At 38.3% G+C, this 21,370-nt stretch overlaps 1 protein-coding gene across 23 annotated transcripts in view; it reads right to left on the bottom strand.

Moving 5' to 3' along the window:
* The window catches only part of LOC138762132 (kalirin-like), an 873,682-nt gene that overhangs the window by 102,071 nt on the left and 750,241 nt on the right, over positions 1–21,370 (bottom strand). For 22 of the 23 annotated variants that reach the window (XR_011356765.1, XM_069935559.1, XM_069935558.1 and 19 more), the window contains 4 exons: positions 19,140–19,423; positions 16,512–16,664; positions 3,986–4,078; positions 1,981–2,105 (listed from right to left, as the gene is read on the bottom strand). Coding sequence is in view for 22 of the 23 variants with exons in the window: in XM_069935559.1 (XP_069791660.1) it covers positions 1,981–2,105; positions 3,986–4,078; positions 16,512–16,664; positions 19,140–19,423 (655 nt within the window). In the remaining variant the exon portion in view is untranslated. The remainder of the gene's footprint in view (positions 1–1,980; positions 2,106–3,985; positions 4,079–16,511; positions 16,665–19,139; positions 19,424–21,370) is intronic. The other variant, XM_069935553.1, reaches the window with a different exon arrangement.

The following is a 21,370-nucleotide window of genomic DNA, read 5'->3' as shown; positions in this document are numbered from 1 at the left end:
TACAGGGGAATCACGCTGCTCTCCATTGCAGGCAAAATCTTCGCTAGGATTCTCCTTAATAGACTAATACCTAGTGTCGCCAAAAATGTCCTCCCAGAATCACAGTGTGGCTTTCGCGCAAACAGAGGAACTTCTGACATGGTCTTTGCCCTCATACAGCTCCAAGAAAAGTGCAGAGAACAAAACAAAGGACTCTACATCACCTTTGTTGACCTCACCAAAGCCTTTGACACCGTGAGCAGGAAAGGGCTTTGGCAAATACTAGAGCGCCTCGGATGCCCCCCCAAGTTCCTCAACATGGTTATCCAACTGCACGAAAACCAACAAGGTCGGATACAGCAATGAGCTCTCCGAACCCTTCTCCATTGACAACGGTGTGAAGCAAGGCTGCGTCCTCGCACCAACCCTCTTTACTCAACATTACTGAATGTTGGAGATATTTAGGATCACTTGCATCTTCAACAGTCTGCAATAGTTTAGGTAGGGCTTTGCCAACCATTAAGCTTTTAGGGTAATTTCAGGGTTGCAGTCATTGTGCCGTCAGAGGCCTCACTTAGGTTACATTGCCTTTGGGCAGAGAGAATGGCTGTCTCCACGCAGAATGAGATTGACATGATTGGCCCAATGTAGTTCAAATCTATTGCACCCAATGTTTTGCATAACAGCATGAAATAGTTTTCAGATGATATAATCCAGAGTTCTTGATTCCTTTAAATTTGTATACAATGTTATAAAAGAATTTCAGGCAAAATAACTGATCTGAATTAATTGATTGTGCTAAGGGTTATATTGTATTTTATATTATATATAAATGTCTTTAAAAGAGATAGATTATGTGGGGGGGGGAGGGTAGTTTAATGTCGGTCACTTCACAAACAGACATTAAAATTTCACAAAAGACATATCATTTGAAATGCAAGAGCTATGGATAAGCAGAGACATCATGTCCACAGTGGCTTTACAAGAAACTTTGAAGAATTCCTATGGAGACTTCACATGTAGGTGTTAATTGGACTGATGTTGTGGAATAAATGGACTATTGCCTTTAAAGCAACAGATGGCCAGGCTCAAAAACTGATTCCAGTGCCACCAATCTGTCTAAGTTTGCTGATCTAAGAGGGGAAATGTGATTTGGTAAACAAATAGAGAAAAATATATGATTCTTTGGAGAGAGAGAGAGAGAGTGAAACCAATTCTACAGTTCTGCAGTAGCTTTTGGAGGATGCAACATGGCAAGCTGGCAGCTTGTTGAAAACCCCATGTTGAAGACGGGTTGTGAGTTCTGAGTTCAGCCTGTTGAACACCCTTGTGGTCCTTACAAGAGGAAATGTCTGGCTGGAGTGTTTCTCCTGAATTGAGGGAAACAAGAGGAACTCTGGTGACCTGGAAGAAGAAGTTATCTTTTGGAAAACCCATGACGAGGCAAGTTTCTTCAGCAAGACAATGAAGTGGATGATTGGAGGAAATCACTTTACGTGTGTGCAATGAGAAACAAATCTCTCTTTGAAACCAACAAAAACCTTCCTGAGTGGTAACCATTTACCTTTAAGCACCAGAGCCTGGTGAAACTTTATAAATGTTAAATTCTGTGCACAGTATAAGAATTGCTTGATACCGGTGAACTTGGAGGAGTGAGAAGTGAGATTGGACTTTGAATCAAAGAACTTTCCTGAACTTATACACACATTACATACACGTGCACTTAGAATTAGAAGGGGGTTAAGCCAAGTTAAATTGTGATCCTGTTTTCATGTTTAAAGAAAATTAAAAGCAACTTTTGTTTAATTAACCATTTGTCTTGGTGAATTTCTGTTGCTGCTGGGTTCCGGGTTCCTCTGGACTCATAACAATTATGATTAATTTTCATATTTTACCGTACCGGTAAGTACATGGAAACATGGAGCTTACGTTTGTCCTTTAAGTGCATGGAAACATGGAGCTTACGTTTGTCCTTTAAGTACATGGAAACATGGAGCTTACGTTTGTCCTTTAAGTGCTTTGACCCGCTTTTCTTCACAATCTCCAGGTGATGTCGATGAATTCATTGACTCGGGGCTCAGGGGATCTTTCAAATTACTTCGATAAGAGCAGCCTGGTTCCAGAGACTAATGAAGATTAATTGTTGAGTTACAAAACATATTTGATCTCAATACAAGGCAAGCAAAACCAATACACATAATTATTAAATATGATACAATCCTATCCTCATTATTACCACTGGTGCTATCATACACATTCCATACAAATGGTCATTCCCACAAAGTTCAGGGAAATAGGCATTGTAATAATTTTCACTGTTATAACTGACATAAACCATCTGAGTGTTATAACATTTGCTTCATTCTTGATGGTGAGGTCACTAGGCTATCAATATAATAGAACAACATGTTATGTAAATTTTCTGTGACATTCCTGTGAACTCAAGGTGGGTAGAGAACAAGTATAATTATTCTTCTTTAATAACTGGTTTCCATTTAGATCTCCCAAACAGATTTAAATAATATTAGTGAATTGTAGCAGGGGACACTAGGGTAATAATTGCGAGTAGCCTTGAGAAATGAACATTTTTTTTCTCTTTTCAAAAAATGCTGCCTGATAGTCTGCACATTTCCAACACTTTTCTAGTTTATTCAAGTTTACAAGTTTCAGGACAATTTATCACACCAATAAACTTTGCAATAACATTATAATTAATGCTTGGAAGATTTCTAAATAAATAGGTTTTGAGAAGTCCTTTGGAAACAAAAATAGAGTTCACAAACCGAGATATAAACACGATGATTAATTTTAGCATCGGCAGGACAGGAATATCATCTGAACAATCTACACACATACTTCTTGGAATAGGAAGGCCTCTTGACTTGCCAAATGTTACTATCATTTCTGAGCCAGTAAATAGAGAACAAGAGTTGCAGGATTTATGACCCTCTGTGCTGTGGCCGAGATGGCACCATTGATCATTTTGTGCACAACCTCATCCAATATGATAGCATTGATAGCAAATCTTGTTCCTTGCATAATGAAGAAACCTTTATGGATGCCTTTCTTCTGGAAATTTATGACATAAGTTCATTATTGTAAAAGGAAAGTCAATCCTTAATATCTCCCTTTTGTTCTAAATTGTGGGCTTTCAAGAGATGTTGACCAAAACACACAACTATTGTGAAAGTCCAGATGGATTTTTCATCAACTCTGCAGCTTATATACAGTAGATTGGAGTGGAAATAAATATTGCCTTTTAGTAATAACTTGTAAACTTTAAAAATTAATTTTAGGATTCAGGTCATAAAGAAACACAAAACTTAATGGTTCTGAAAAGCTGATTTTCTCTATCACATCCTGTTTTAACTGAACAAATACTTTTGATTGTCATTTTTTGAACTGTTAAGCAGAACTAAAGAAAACATGACCCATCATCAAAGATTCCTTGACACATTGCATTGCTAACATTCAAATACATTGTTGTTAAAGATACAAAGAAGAAAACACATACATTTGTTTTTATGACACCAGGAAATCCCAAAGTATTTTAGAGCAATTGTGCAGTTATTTTTAATGCTGTCATTGTCACAGTGTATGGAAAGACAACAACTGATTTACACGGGTAATTCCAACAACAATGAAGTAACAATGTGCAGACAATGGTTTATTGATACTTACAGTGGGAGAATTCTCTGCTCTCTTTGTATAATTCAGTGAGGTATTTTATAACCACCTGGGGGAATGTTGTGAGTGTCTTACCCAATAGATGGGAGTTCTGTAATGCAATCCATTCCTATGCACTAAAGTGTCATCTTTGATTATGTGATCAGGTTTATGGAGTGGGGTTCAACTGGCTAAGGTAAAAAGGAGTCAGGGTTGTCATCCAGTCAAATTCCATTCATTAAGCACTAATCCCAGAACTGAAATAATCTTTGTGCTAAATATGCAGTAATTGAAAGAGGCACTATAATTCCACTTTGTTTTTTTTCAACTCTAAACTTACCAGTTTACTTTTAACCAACTTTTCGATTGCACTGACAAGGTCCGCAGCACTGGGAATTTCAGAAGCACTCTGATGGGTAGTATGCAAAGAGGACTGCAGGGTTAGAATGGAAGGGAACATTACCGGAAGTAAGAGCAAGAAAAGAAAGGAGGAAAATAACAATCCATTAGTAATGCTAATGGGGGAGAAAGGGAAGAGGAAGTACAGCATACAATTATGGAAGAAAATTCAATAGGGCAGTTAAAATAGCAAGGCATAATTGAAATCATTAAAAAAAAATAAAAACAGCTAGGGAATCCATAACCAGATGCTCAGTCTTAACTATTTAGGTACATTTCCCACATTTTGCTCAAGTATGTTAATGGTATGAACATTAGCTGCTTTTGATCAAACCTGCTGAATTTTATTTGCACTACTTCAACTTAAAGAAAAAGATATCAAGTAGTTGAGCAACCTGGTTAGTTTTATATTTGGAAAGCAAGTTCAAAATTCACTCCAGTGCTGCAGGAGTTGTTTATCAAACACTAGAATTATACATTGGAAGTTTTTGAAGCTGGCTGGATATCCTGTCTGTTGAGATAACCCACCTGAATCTAGTGTCTGTGAGATTACCACCCAATCTCTGTGCCAGTGTGGTTTCCCCACCCAACTCCTGTGTCTCCTGCCTCTGAGAAGTACCTACTGTGCCTATGAGATTACCTATCCAATGCCCCTGCCTGAGAGGTAGTAATCCAGTCAAATTGTGTGACTGAATAACAGCAGGTTAAGTCTCATGGTTTTAATGCTGGAAACTCAAACTCAAGATTGTGTCCAGAATGCCTTACTAGCATTTATACCAGTATTGTGCCAGCTTTGTTGAGCTTACTCAAGGACACAATTGCACTATAAACGTCTAAGGCAACAAGAACCAAACCACTCATTAAAAAACAAGATCCAGCACAAGCACTCAATTATTTTTCTGAAGGGCTTCAGAAATAATATTGTGATTTTAAAAGTACAAAGTTGAAGTGGTCATAAAACCAATGAGCTATTTCTTGTAAACATGCTGATAAAACATATCTCTTACTGGACAAAACATATTTCTTTGACCAAACATTTGATCATTGGAAATGCAAAATAAAGGCATCAGTGGATTTAGTGTATCTAAAAATAAAACGATAGAAGGTTAAACAAACTAATGGAGAAGCAGATATATTGAGGTAAGATCAGAATAATTGGGGATGATATTTGGAAAACAATGGCTTGATGTGAGATAAGTGCTATTTGATTTCAACATTAAAAATTAATTGATTATATCAATCAACTGAAATTCAAAGGAGTATGGGTGGTTATGAGAAAGCAAACAAGGTATAGAATTTGGTTAACCAGTCTGCAATCCAAACCCATTTCTAGAGAATTTGATGAACTCACTAAAGGATATGGACCAATACATGTAGGCTTGAAATGTATGAGAAAATTTAAGCCACATAGAAATTGAAAACATTCAACAGTCAAAAAGACCCTGATAGAGAAGAAAATTTGAATTGTTTGAAAAGAAGTAAATAAGTTAGTCTAGGTAAACAAGAAAATCTGCAGATGCTAGGGTCTAATGCAATATACAAAAGTGCTGGAGAAACTCAGCCCATCAAGCAGCATCCATGGTGATTAAATGGCAGGTCAGAATCAAACGTTGTTGGGGGGGGGGGATGGGTGGGTGGTTGAAGGGAGAGGAACACATGCTAACAGATAAGAGGTAAATAGGTGGATACAAATGGGAATGTAGAAGAGAATAAAGCTGTGAAGTGATGGGGAGAAGAGGGAAGGGGTTGGGGAGATGAAGGGAGGGATACAGGATGAGGGAAAAGGGAAGGACCAGGGAAAGGGGTTAACGGAAAATGGAGGCTAATATCGATGCCTCGTAGTTGGACACTGTTGAGATGGAATATAAGATGTGTTCCTCCACTTTGCAAGTGGCCTCGACTTGGCAGTACTTGAGGGCATGGACAGACATTTTAGTGTGGCAATGGGGTGGGAGTCTCATATAGCTATTCTTTAAAATTAACTGAATCAAACTATGTTTTTTTTTCAATTAATGAAAATCTTTATAAGTTCTCAGAACTGGTGCTTACCTCCATAAAAAGGTAATGGTTGTCAGATCCTGAGCCTAAATGTTTGCTAATCATTCATGGCTCCAGATGCACAATTGAAATGGTTACATAAAACAAACCATGCAAGAGCATCAATTTACATGATGGGAAAGCTTAAATGGAAACAGAAATTATCAAGAAAAAGAACAGACATTCAGGTTTTTGAGAAGCAACAAGTCAACATCATTGTCTGACATGGCTGGAGAAGGATGGGGCAAAGACAGCATGGCAAGAAAAAGTGAAAAGGCAGGAAGCTGCATGGTACCTGTGCCGGATTTGAGCATAAACTAGGGAAGCTACTGTTCTGTATTTTTCCTTTGAAAATAACATCACTCTTGGGAAGCTGTAAGCATCTTTATTCATGCCAAGATGGTGCCAAACTAAACCTTCTCACACAATGTAACTCTGTGTAATGTCAGCGAGTATGCGCATTCCCAAAACACATCCTCCTCAAAAAATGTTCTGTGCTTACTGGTAATTAAGTATAAAGTTAAATATGACTATGTTAGCCCTACAGAGAATTTAAACATAACTTCCACTAAACATGGTAACTATAGATCCCACGCTACCTAACTTAAAATATATTAACTGGAAACATACAAAGTCTTGAAGTCACAGCACATAGTCTTTTAAATGTACTGGAAGGTGTCTTTCTCTCTTGGATCTTCTCGGGGATGAAGAACACCGAGACTTTTCAACTTTTAAAAAATTGCTTAAGAATCATCCTCCTCACCTTGATCGTCTATTGATCCTTTTTGTCTGTGTGATGAATTGTGAATGGTTATCTCCATCTTTTGTTCCTGAAGCTCTCCTTCCTCCAGTGAGTCTCTCTTAGATTCCCTGTTATCCAAGTTTTACAAACATTTCCCTTTTCCTCCTTTTCTTGCTATTTCTGCCTTTCCTGTTCTCTACGTGGCTTATCTTGTTCCTTTTGCTGTCGTTCCCTTCACTCATGCTCCCTCCCTTTTTCCTTATCTTTATACTTCCCTCTCACATGCTTTCCCATTTCTTTGGTCATTTCCTTGAAGATTTTGAAGTTCATCTCATCTGCCTTAAGTGCCCTGAAGACATTAAATTGATTCAGTTTCTTCGTAGTAGTCTTCGTTTCCCATGATTCATTTCTGAAGACTTCATCTGAACGGCTTTGATGCCTTTGTTTTTATCAGAAATCTTCAATCAGTTCCACAGGTTAAATATTTGACTTCTCAGCTCTGAGCACTTTGCTTAATTCTGAGCCCTCTTCATCTCAAGCTGTTGAAGTAATGTTTTCAGGCCTATAATATTCTCTTTGGACAAACAGAATGAATTTACATTCTCATGCATAATATCGCTCTCAAAGCTAGTGCCAGGCAGTTGATTGAGTTCATCCATGCAAAATATTATTTTTTTCTTCACGCTCAGCCGTTCTGGATTTCCCTTCTTCATTAAATGAAGCAATGTGCTGACAAAATGCATCTAGCTGTTCGACTCTGGGGACAGCATCATAAGCAATGGAGGAGCCTGTCATACACAATATATCACAAAGTTTTTTATTTTCCTCCTTAAGGCACTTTACTTTTGTCATCCTCTCTTTCTTCTCCTTTAAAAGGACCTCCAAGTGTGTCCACAAATATTTTTACACCTGCAGTATTGATCAATCCTCTTCTGGCAGACATGCATCCAAACCGAGTTCCTGACACTCCACTACGTGGAGCTCTTTCTGGCACACAGCAATGCTCTTCTACAGCCACTGCCATAAATTTTCTTCCTCTGCAATCATCATACCCAAAAGGCCCTTAATATGCCTTTTAACAATTTCTGTTCTTTGAAGTCTTTGATCTTCTGGAATTCCAATCTCTTCCCAGATATTTTTCTGCACCATCACTTTTCTGCATCATCCTCCGGGCTGGCAACATTTGGCCTGGGAAGTCCTGGCAATCCTATCCTAGCTGCCCAGCCCTGGCTGTTCAGCCCCTCACTCAGTTTCTGCCCCTTGGCTGTCCTGGCCCCTCACTGGGTGTCTGTCTCTCTCTCTCTCAGTTTACTGTTTCTCTCTCACTTTCCCTTTCACTTACTCACTTTCTCTCTTGTATCACTTTCTCTCTATTTTGTTGTCTTTCTCTTGAGTTTCTTTTCTTGCTGCCAAGCACGTGCTTTCATCTTGCTGCAGCTCGACATCGTTCCTAAATTTTCACCTGCAATATCTTTTTAACCCAAAGTCCTGTTGATCCCATCATCTGGTGTGTGGAAATTTTATTTTGTCATCCTCATTGCCACTCAAGAGAAGCTGTAAGCATCTTTATTCACGTCAAATTGGCACCAAACTGAACCTTCTCATACAATGTAACTCCATGTATATAAAGTCACATGTGCATAACAGCTACAGATTAGGGCTTTTAAAATTTTACGTGTACTTACTGTGCATTTTTTATATATATATATATATATATATATATATATACAGCATGCAAAGACAGTGGTTAATGATTTTACAACTAACATTAGATTGAAGCTCTGTAGATCTGTCACATCAGGTCGAGGAAGGTAGTAGCATAAAACAACTAATACAACTTATGGGAAGAGGCAGCTTCAACAGCATCCCACCTCAATGAAGACATGCCCAACAAACAAAAATTTCAAAACAAGGTAAACATTCACAACCATGCGAATGGAACATTGTGATCCATCCGAACTTCCACCTGAGACCCTCACTATTTTCGGAGCCAGTCCTCAGGAAATTGGTTACATTCTGGGTGAATCCAAGTGACCAAACTTGTGGTATTTCTTGCTGAGAGCACTCAACAATTAAAAATCCTGTCCAAAGAACTGAATATGTACTCAGAATCAATCTCTCCTCTAGGCAACATTGGCATCTACCTGACAATGTAGAAAATCAGGTACAGTATGTCCTGATAACAAAAAGCAAAACTAATTCTAGTCAGCTCGTTACCACCTTATTCTCAACCATCAGCAAAAACTTACCAATAACTTGCTCATCAATATCCAGCTCAGGAAGTGGCAGGGCCTTTCAGTTCCAAAACATATCAAACCCTTTACCAAATTAGGTTGACTGCCCTTGACTCCAAAGCAGCATTTGACTGAGTATGAAGAGACCTTAGGAAAATTGGTGGACATTAAGGTGAAAATACTCCAATATACCTTGTACAAAGGAAGATACTTGTGGCTGTTGGAAATCAATCAGCCCAGTCCCAACACAACATTGTGGAAATTCCTAAGGCTTGAGTAACTTCAATTACTTCGCCAAAGAAATTTCCTTCACCTCAAGTTTAAGTTTTGGCATTACTTAATCATTGGACTATGCTTAATTTTATTTCTCAGAATATGAATCTGGGTGCAGCAAGACCTGGAGAACTTTCAGGCATTACTGACAAGTAGGAAATAACATTTATGACATAAAAGTGGTCAGCAATGATCATCTCCAACGAGATAGAATCTAACTACCCAGTCTTGCTATTCAATGGCATTACATTCACTTAAACTCCTGTCATCTATAAACTGGTGTCTCTGTTGACCAGGAACATAAATATAATGGCTACAAGGGCAGGCCAGTGGCCGGGTATCTAACGCAAGATATTAATCTTCTGATACTCCAAAGCTTTTCCACCATTTACAGGCACAGATGAAGTGCCCTAATGGAATACGATTCATCTGTACGATGACACTATCTCAAACAGAAAAGATAGACCAAAATGATTCACAGGACTTGAGTTATAAACAGAGGGTGGATTGACTGGGGCTCTTTTCCCTGCAGTGAATGAGGTTGAGGGGGAACCTTATAGTGGTTTACAAAATCATGAAGGGCATAGATAAGGTGGGCAGTCACAGCCTTTTTCAAAGGGTGGGTGTATAAAACGAGAGGACATAGGTTTAAGATGAGAGGGGAAAAATTTAAAGGGGTCCGAGGTATTTTTTACATTTTAGTTTAGAGATATAACACGGTAATACCCAATTACACTCATGTTCTAATTTATGTCTTTGGAATATGGGAGAAAAATGGAGCACCAGTCATGGGGAGAACTTGCAAACTCCTTGCAGGCAGCAGTGGACTTGAACCCAGGTCACTGATGCTGCTATAGCATTGTGCTAACTGCTACATGAAAACTATGAAACAACCTGCTGGAGGAGGTGGTAGAGGCAGGAACAGCCACAACATTTAAAAGATATTTGGATAGATATATAGAAAGGAAAAGCTTGGAGGGAAAAGGACCAAATGCCAAATAGGACTGGTTCAGCATGGATGAGTTGGCTAAACAGCCTGTTTCCATGTTGTTTAACTCTATTACTTTAGAACTCTTGATAAACTCAAGCACTACACAGGACAAAGTAGTTTAGTTGATTGACAACCTATCCACCATCCTCAAAATTTATTCCCTCAATGTGACTATTGTGTGTATTTTCTACAAAAAATACTGGATTACCCATTGAGGCCACTCTGTCAGCACCTTCCAAATCCACAAGCTCCACCATTAAGAGCATCAGGTGCATGAACATGCCACTTTACTGCAAGCTGCATATCAACTTGAGCTGGAAATCTTTGTTGCTGTGTCAAAATTTTCACATTACCCCCAATGCATTTTGGAAGTACCTTTACCAGACTTTTTTCAAGGGTAATTATGAATAGGAAATAAATGCTGGTATTATCAGTAACACCAACAGCCCTGAGGAACTAATAAATAACAGAACTACTAGTAATAAAAAAAACATACACCAGGTATGGCATTATCAGACAATTGTGTCACAAATGATAATGCCAGCTCATACAATAGCCATCATTCACAGAACAATGCCAAAGCAATTTAACGAACATCAGTACAGATTAAATTGGATTATGGTATCATTTCCATACTACGAAACAGTTTACCAATTGCCTTGTTTGCTCATAATTCAATTTTGATAAACTTTCAACAGGTTTCATAAAAAGTGATGTGAAGAGAATAATATTATTCTAGTGAAATATGACAAATATTAGTTTTTACAAATCTAGTTGCTTCAACGTCAACCATACTGACTGGGACGGCCTCTCAAAAAAATCGCACTGCATGGCATTCCGCGATTCGCAGTGGCACATCACAATGTGCCAACAACTACAAAATATGTTCTGTGAGGGCAGAAGAGCTACAAGGCACCGTGTTCATCTTCACTCGCGAAGGGATGGGCCATGATGATGATGAGTTGCTTGCAATGTAAATTACTTGAGGAAGAATATACTGGCCTTGGAGGCCGTCCAGAGGACGTTCACCAGGTTGATCTCAGGGGGTTGACCTACAAGGAGAGACTACATCATTTGGGATTATACTCACTCAAATTCAGAAGAATGAGAGGAGATCTGATAGAAACATATAAAATTATGAAAGGGATAGATAAAATTAAGGCAGGAACATTGTTTTCAATGGTGGTTGAGATCAGAACTAGGGGTCACAGCCTCAAGATTCAGGGGAGTAGATTTAAGACAGATGTGGGGAAAAACTGTTTTTCCCAGAGAGGAGTGAATCTCTGGAATTCTATGCCCAGGGAAGCGGTCGAGGCTACTTCATTAAACACATTTAAGGTTCAGTTAGATAGATTTTTACATCAAAAAATAATTAAGGGATATGGGAAAAAGGCAGGTAGGTGGAGTTGAGTCAATGATCAGATCAGCCATGATTTTACTGAATGGCAGAGAAGGCTCGATGGGCCAGATGGCCGACTCCTGCTCCTATTTCTTATGTTCTATGTTAATATTTTCTTTTGTCATGAGTAACTGATTGTACCTATTCCATAAATCTCAAGCTTAATTTGTATTGGGATATTTTCTGTTATCCAAGAACATTTAAAATCAATAATCATATTAGATCCTCTTTTATTTTCCAAAATCATAATTAATCTTTCAGACTCAAATGTGAAAGATCTTATGAAGGTTAATCGCAATGTAGATGCAACTGAAATTGTACAGGTAGTCCCTGACTTACAACTGTAATGAGGACCAAAGGATTGGTTGTAACTTGGGGTTGGTCATTTATACAAAATAGGTATTTTACAGTAGTTTTAATAAAGATTTTAAAAAATTTGGGTCATGCGTATCCCATATAGATTGGAAGTTGAGGATTACCTGTATATGAATCCATGTTGTGTTCATTATTAAATATCTGGAAATCTTACTCCAACTGACTTCTAGGAGGTGCAATTATTACATTTTTAATTACCTAGTTCTGCACCTATCTCCTTTCTAAAAGATCACAGTAATTTTGAACACCTCCATTATATTCCCTAGGGTCTGTAATTTCTTGTTCCATCATGGGTACTTGGTAAAAGCTACAATTCATTAAATCAAGTTGAATATTTATTCCCCAGGTTCTGTTCCTGAGAACAATTTGTAAACTGTTTACTCCATAAGTACACAGGAGGAGAAATAGGCTATTCACCCCATTAAGTCATGAGCTGATCCATGTTCCCACTCAGCCAAACTGCCTGGCGTTCTCCTCATAACCTTTGATGCCCTGGCTAAACAAGAACCTATCAATCACTGCCTTAAACATACCCAATAACCTGGCTTTTACTATGGCCTGTGACAAAAAAATTACACAGATTTACCACCCTCTAGCTGAAGAAATTCCTCGCATTTCTATTCTAAGTGTACAGCCTTCAATCCTGAAGTTCTCCCCTCTTGTCCTAGACTCTCCCACCATGGGTAACAACCTTTTTACATCCACTCTGTCCATGCTTTTCAACGTTTGAAATGTTTCAATGAGATTCTCCCCCTCATTCTCCTAAATTCCAATGAGTTCTGGCCAAGAGGTGTTTTGAACGTTCCTGATACAATAGTCCTTTCATTCCCAGAACCTCCTCTGAACTGTCTCTAACGTCAGCGTAATCTTTTTTAAATGAGGAGCCTAAAACTGCTCACAATACTCCGTGAGAGCTCAGCAGTGCCTTATAAATCTATATCAGAAATATCCATTTTGTATAGTTACCCACATTACACCACTCCACAGACACTTGTTATAATTCTTTCACTTCATTAAGTATTCACCCTGATACGACCCACAATTAAATGAATTGAATTGTATTCAGTTATTAACAAACAGTACAATAGCTTATATTATTATTATCTTGAAAATCCTTTATAAATGTATGGGAGAAGTTGCGTAAACTTGTACTTCAATAGGTCTTGTCATGTGTAACCCAGTGAGCCTCTGTAGTAGATTATGGGGGAGCTATTTCCTCACAGAGATAATTGTGGGTATTATAACAAGACATGGAGGGTGAAATTAGTCTGAGCATTTGGGATTCAGCAGTCAATTGAACAAACAATTTTGTTTTGTGCCCATTAGATTCTTCTAGCTTGGCAATGTCTTTTAGGAATTCACTTATTAACAGCATTATCAGCTGAGCTTTTGCATAGATACTATGTTAAACAATTTTGTTTCACTAAATAATGTCACATTTAAGATGGTTTCAGAATACTGGATTTAAATAATTGTGATGGTGAAGTGGTTAATTCACAAACTCTGTTGATGACAAGTTTTTTTTAGACTTACAACACATTGACAAGCCCTTCCAGCCCATGAGCTCATGCTCCCCCAAATAAACCAATTATCTTTCAATCCCTGTACATTTTTGAAGGGTGAGAGGAAATGGAGCACCAAGAGGAAACTCATGAGGACAATGTACAAATTCCTTACAGACACCACCAGATTTGAACCCAGGTCGCTGGCACTCTAATCTAATTGCATTAACCATTATGCGAACCATGCCATAAGACCGTAAGATGTAGAAGCAGAAGTACACCATTCGGTCTATCAAGTTCGCTCTGCCATTCCATCATGAGCTGATCCATTCTCCCCCTCAGCTCCACTTACTCGCTTTCTCCCAATAACCTTTGATTATTCAGATATCTATCAATCTCTGCCTTAAATGCACCCAATGACCTGGCCTACACTGCTTCCAATGGGAGCAAATTCCAGAAGTTCACCACTCTCTGGCAAAAGAAATTCCTCTGCATTTCTGTTTTAAATGGGCGTCTTTCAATCCTGAAGTTGTGTCCTCTTGCCTTAGATTCCCCGGGGGAAACAACTTTGCCACATCTACTCTGTCCAGGGCTCTCAACATTCAAAATGTCTCTACGAGGTCCCCCCTCCAAGGTGTGCAGTCCACGAGTTGTCAAGCATTCTTCATATGCTAATCCCTTCATTCCAGGAATTATTCTTGCGAACCTTCTCTGAACCCTCTTCAATGACAGCACATCCTTTCTTAAATAAGGAGCCCAAAATTGTACCTCATACTCCAAAAGAGGCCTCACCAGTGTCTTATAAACCTTATTATCACCTCTGCTCTTATATTCTGTTCCTCTTGATATGGAGCATATTTGCACTCCTCCTAAATTTGAATTTTCTCCCCATCCAAATATTTTCACTTAAGGAAATTTTGGCCCATCTTGTCATGCACCTCCAAGTAGACCATAACCTTATCATTGACAATTGACTCCAACAGTTTCCCAACCACTGATGTTAAGCTAACAGATCTATAATTTCCTTTCTGCTGCCTCCTTCCCTTTTAAATTAGTGGAATGACTTTTGCAATTTTCCAGAACCATGCCAGAATCTATTGTTTCTTGGAAGGTCGTTACTAATGTCTCCACAATCTCTATAGTGTGACAGATTATGCTATATTTTTAATTATATTTAGATATGTTTTAAAGAAGATAAATTGTGGGATTTTTAGTTAGGTCACACACAGATATAAACACTTCAAAACAGATCTTATTTAAAAGGTTGGAGCTCTGCTTAAGCCAGACAGTTCAGGCTCTTAGTGCCTTTGCAAAAACTTTGAAGAATGCCTATAGAGACTTCATAAGTAGGTATTAATTGGACATGCTGTGGAGTAATGCATTATTGTTTTGGAAAGCAACAGATGAATGGACTTGAAGATCGGGTCCAGTGCTGCAGCCTGTTTGAATGCAGCTTGCTGGTCTAAGAGGGGTCATGTGGTTTTCTCTGAGAGAGAGAGAGAGAGTTCTACAGTTCAGCAGCAGCAGATGGGACTGGAACATGACAAGCTTGTAAGCTTGTGGAAAAACCCCATTTTGAAGATGGGTTGTGAGTTCTTAGTTCAGCCTGGTCAAAGCCCTTGTGGTCCATATAAGAGGAGATGGCTGGCTGTATAATATTTCACTTGAAAAAATGGAAACAAAAAGGAACTATGTGGTGACCTGAAAGAAAGAGGTTAGCATCTGGAAAACTCTGATGGGACAAGTTTCTTCAGCAAGACACTGAAATGGCTGATCGGAAGGAATCAGTTTGTGTCCAACGAACAACAAATCTCTCTCTCTCTGAAAACCAACAAGAATCTTCCTGAGCAGTAACCATTTACCTTTCAAGCACAAAAGCATGGTGAAGATTCATAAATGTTAAATTTTGTGCACAGTATAAGAATTACCTGATACCGGTGAACTTGGATGAGTGAGAAGTGAGATTGTACTGTGAATCAAAGAACTTTTCTGAACTTAAAGTTAAAGTTTGATCCTGTTTTTATGTTTAAAGAAAATTAAAAGTAACTTTTGTTTAAGTAACCATTTGTCTTGGTGAATTTCTATTGCTGCTGGGTTTTGGGGTCCTCTGGACATAACAATAGCTATTTCTTTTGGAACCTGAGAGCATATTCTATATGACTTATCTACCCTTGGACCATTCAGCTTCTTAAGCACCTTCCCTGGTGATCATGACTGCACTCACCTCTTTTCACTGATGCCCTTGAAATTCTGGTAGAGTGCTAACATCTTTCACAATGAAGACTGATACAAAATACTCATTCAGTTCCTCTGTCATCTCCATGTCTGCCATAACAATTTCTTCAGTGTCATTTTCTATATGTCCTATCTCTACTACTCTCACCTCTTTTTTACTTTTAATATACTTAAAAGCGCCTTTGATATCCATTTTGATATTATTTGTAAGCTTCCTTTCAAAATTGATCTTTTCTTTCCTAGTGACCTCCTTAGTTGCCTTCTGTAAGCTTTTAAAAACTTCCCAGTCTGGTCTCTTCCCACTAATTTTTGCTTCCTTGTATCCCTCTCTTTTGCTTTTACTTTTCTCGTCAACAATAGTTGCGTTATTTTTCCATTCAAATATTTCTTTTTTTGGAATAAACCTGCCCTGCAACCATCGCTGCTCTGCTGCCTGAGTTGTAAGCTGAGGGTGAGTTATTTTAAATGGTGTGAAACTATGAAAAGAAAAGCTCAACATAAATTCTAAACAATCAATAATTTGTTTACCTAACTCTTCCTATATAGAGAAAGCAAATTCTTGCAGTTTACAGGATAGAGGTAGTAGAAAAATACCATCCTATTGCTTACATCGATGATCGACCCTACAAAATGATTTGTTTCATTATTAATGCTGATATTATATCACTCTGTTACATACACAATCCTCTGGTGAAGGATCATTATCGATAATTTTCATTGGTGGAGGAAGAGGGGTATGCGACTCATCATCTGGCTCATCTTCTCCTCCACTCTGCATTCCAGATGAAGATTTAGATAACGTGCCACTGGGTGGTTCATCCTTCCTTCCCTTCTGTTAGAGAAATTAAATAAAAAATAAAGAACATACATTTCTTCAGTGTCTTATATAATTGCTGTTTTATAGTCATGTAAATGCTTTTAATGATTTGGACAAGGTTCTTTAAATGTTTACATTAGTTCAACATCCCTCCCTGCAATAGGCTGTCATTATACCAGTACTGAAGAAAAGCACAATAACAGGCTTAAACAACTACTGACTGGTGGCTCTGACATCCACCATCAGGAAATACTTTTAAAGGATGGTCGGGGCTCACATGTACTTCAGTTTCCCAACCAGCCTTGTCCCTCTTCAATTTGCCTATCGTCTATCTTCCTGGCTAGATGCCAAGGACACCTATTTTAAGCCTATCTCTTCTTGTATCCCACTAAATTGGCTGTTCAGGGTCCAGGGATAGGAATGGGGGTTTGGCTTTTCACACTTAACCACCTCTAACTGGGACACTGCACACGTTCACACTTGTAAGCAGCCATCCCAGGGTTAGGACTAATCTATCATCTACCAGTGATGTCATGACTCATTGAGTGATGGTGGACCTGCCCTAAATTCTGATCAATGTATTATGACCTTATATTTGAACAAAATTAATCATGCCTAATTACAACATAATTGAGCTTCATGTACAGCATAGTATGAGCCCTTCAGCCCTGTTGTTGTTGTGCCAACCTATAGAAGCCTTTATAAGGGACCGTGGGAAAGAGCTAGCAATAAATAGCAAAAGCAGACAATTTTTAATCAGGGTGGGAAAGTTGGTAGCGATTTAGCACACAAGTTATACAGTGTGGGATAGTTTGTAGTGCTATAGCACACATCTTATAGAGTGTGGGAAAGTTGGTATCACTATCACGTACAATTTAAAAATTCTGTGGGGAAAAAGCGATGACGGACCTGCCCTCCCAGAATTCCATGTGGCAGAGAAAGAGCTGTATGCCTGGCTGCATGCACGGAGCATTCATGGAAGGGTTTCTCTGCCACACAGCATTCTGTGAAGTCAGATCTGCAATTGCTTTTTCCCCACAGTCTTTATAAATTGTACGCTATAGCACTACCAATTTTCCCACGCTGTTTATTTATTGCTATTTATTTCCTTTCCCTCTCCCACTGCGACTTTCCCATGGCAAAGTTTATACCTTAATTTTAATCTTTTCTTCCTTCATGTTCCTGCACTCATGAAAAAACTTGGGTCATTTCAGTCCCACAATGCAATTGCTCATTTCCCACTTATGCAGATGCCGGGGATTGTACTAGGGATCGAGGCAGTCAGTCCCCGCCATGAGATGATGTCATCTGACGCTGGCGTTGACCTGATTTTGCTTTCACACTAGACACTTTAAAGGCCAATTGGCAGTTAATTCATGGGATCACTTGCAAGTGTGAAAGAGATTTTAGACTATTGTCTGTAGACTACTGTCTTGCCTCCAAGATCACAATCCCTAGCAAATTCCTTCCCAAAATTGGGATCTAGTTCCTCTCTAACATCACAATAAATGAAAATGAGTAAGGACATCTCCTTCAAGATCACATTCAACATCTGTGTTCCTCAATGATCTGTACTCATTCCCCTACTATAATCCTTCTAGACCCATGAATGTATAAACTTCATCTTCAAATTCACCGACAACACTTCAGTACAAGGCCAAGTATTAAATAATCAGGAGGCAGAACACGAGGAGATAAGAAGTCTAACAACATCTCTCTTAATGTCAATAAGGCAAAAAAGATGATTATTGGTTTCAGCAGAAGGAGAAGGGACTTCATGTCTATCTACACCAATGGCGCTGAAGTCAAACATTTCAAGATCTTAGGAATAAATATCTCCAATGACCTGACCTGCATATTGTATGGATGTTAGAGATAACCTATTGGATTGCTTATGGTAGAACCCTTCTCACTGTACTGGGTTTAATATAACAAATAAACTTCAAATCAAATGTCGCTAAACTGCTTTCCTGGTCTTCATGGAAGTTTAAATACATTTTCTCATTCTCCATTTTAAGTACCTATGTCCCTGAACTGAATACACTTCTAAAAACATCAAGAGATTCTGATAATTCACTCAAATTTATAAATGAACTCAGAGTGTCAGAAATATTGCAGCTGAGTCTAAATTTGTCTTGCTTGTCCACTCAAAATAATGAATCCACACATTTCCCTATCAACTACTAGCAAAGTTGATTTGATAGCAATCAGCAGCTGACATTCCAGTCAAGACCTTCCCCTTCTTAATCCAGCTGAGACCCAATGTAACCTGCTGACACCATTTCACCCATGATTACTGAACTTGGAAACAGAGTGGAAATTGAACCTGGCAAATTCTTGGCTCTATTGTTCTTGGCTAGAATGAACAAAGTACTTAATATTTAAGCGAACAGAAAGTTTCATTATTCATGGTCAGTTCACAGCATATCAGTTTTACCCATTAAATAAGGTCACAAAAATCCATCTTCCATTGGATCAAAGGCAACGTACCTCATCTGCACTATCTTCCTGAGGTGCAATTTCATTCTCCCCTGTTTTGGGTGATGTTGGATCTATGCCAGGCTTGCCATTCCTGCCTCTTTTCTGCTTGACAATTTTCCTATTATCTGCCTTGCCACTGCTGAGTCTACGGACAGGACTTGTCAGCCATTTTTTCAATGTGTTTCCAGAACGTTTGGGTCCTGGCGAATTCTGCATGGAACTTAATGAAGGCTGAGGTTGAAGGCTTGAAACAGATTCCGATTTAGTTCCATTGTCATTTGGTGAATAAGCATCTAGAAAAAGAACAGATGACACATTGTATGAGTAACTTTAAATCAGAATTTATATATATATATATATACAATATAACAAACTTCTGTATATTCTTTCTTGATATTCGTATGCGATTATTGGTTGCATAGTTGATATCCACTATTTGAATCTAATCTGAACTGTTATGTTTATTTCAAGGAGTTAATAAATCAGCTAACCACACCTGCAGCTCAGTACCAAGTCTTGTTGGACTTGGTCAGAGGATACGATGAGAAGGACCAAGCACCTTCCCATTGGAAAAGAAGTGAGATCATCATCTGGGAGACTCCAACCTCACCTTATTGAACATTTCCATACCCTTTAGTCCTCCACGTTGTGCTGAAAACCTCTTGTTTTCTTTCATCCATGTGTCTAAGAGTCTCTTAAATGTGCCTATTGATCGAGCCTATTCTATTACTGCTGGCAATGCATTCCAGACACCCACAACTCTATGTAAAAAAAACTTACCAATGATGTCTCCTCTAAACCTTCCTCCCTTCACTTTGTACAGTTATCTTCTGGTGTTTACTACTCCTAACCTAGGAAAAAGGTGTTGGCTGTCTACCTTATCTATGCCTCTTATAATCCTGTAGAAACTGTTGTCGAAGCTCTGATCGGCCCTCCCTTCAGGAAGATCTATTGCGCAAGGGATCAGGAGTTTCATCCAGTTTTCTAAAATTAAATTATTATTGCTCACTATAGAATGGTAGATCAAATCCTTATGAAATAAAGATTGTAAAATTAAAATACATAAAATTAATTATTCTCTTTAAATGTGCTCTTTTCACGAGTCAGTTTTAGAGGGTCTGGCATTCTCTTTCATGAGCTGACTTATTCATGGATGGTTATGAAATTAACTGGGACAGTTTGATTACTTTTAAAATGTTAGGTGAAACAGTTTTCTGGAATGTTATCTACAAAAGTTTCAGCTCTGAGAAAGTAGTCCAGTCAGCAGTAATCACCATAATCAGCTTGACTCTATAACTGGTCGGCTATTCTGCATCTGAGTGTGCACTGTGGAACCTATAGAGATGCTTAACAACAAAATCAGTGAGCACTGATAGTTCAATGGTTCAGCAAGGCTTACTGTGGAATAAGCTCTATGAACACATTACATTATTGCCAAAAAGAAGACACCCATTTTGCATCACAGCAAACAGTATATTTCAGTCCCATCATCCTTTACAACATGGTATTACAGTACAACCTTTGAGTTGAAATTTTGCTCCTTGCCTATGATGTCTTTTGCCATCTGGAATTTCAATTCAACTTTCAAATTCATGTCTGACAAAGACATCGTTAACATATTAATTAAATATCTCCTCATTATTTCATGAGCACAAATACATAGCTGAGGTGTAAGTCACGATGAGCTGGAGCTTTATTTGTGACTCGAATTAAAACTTCAGATAAATATAATTGTTACTTTTTATTTGAGTCGATCAGAAGACCAAAAATCTACAGATACATTTCCTGTTGCCACTTTAGATATCAAGCCTTCACAAATTACTTAAAGAACCAGAGGAGTTAAAAATGGTGCTTTACTTCAATGCCCACTGAAAAAATAAAATGGAGTTTTAGATTTTAAGAATTAAAAGATCTTCCTCTCTGTTGTTCTTCAAGATAAGAAGCAAGAAAAAATTGTTTGGTTTTTGTTCAGTATGGACATCATCAAAGTTAATCTGTGCCTAAGCATGCACTATTCTTTTAAAATGGAACTTAAACAAGCTTTATTTGTTCAGGGATGTAATTCTATTCAAATATTCTTGCATATTACAACAAAATTGGCAGTACAGTAGATAATGAAGAAAGTTATCGACGATTACATCAGAAATGAAGTGGGAAAGTGGGGAGAGGAATAGCAGATGGAATTTAACTTGGACAAGTGTGAGGTGTTGCTCTTTGGTTGGTTAAGCAGATGCAGGACT

The sequence above is a fragment of the Narcine bancroftii genome, chromosome 4, assembly GCF_036971445.1.
Source record: "Narcine bancroftii isolate sNarBan1 chromosome 4, sNarBan1.hap1, whole genome shotgun sequence".
NCBI lineage: Eukaryota > Metazoa > Chordata > Chondrichthyes > Torpediniformes > Narcinidae > Narcine > Narcine bancroftii.
The sequence above is the reverse complement of the archived record's forward strand: the minus strand, read 5'-3'. Positions and strand labels throughout refer to the sequence as shown.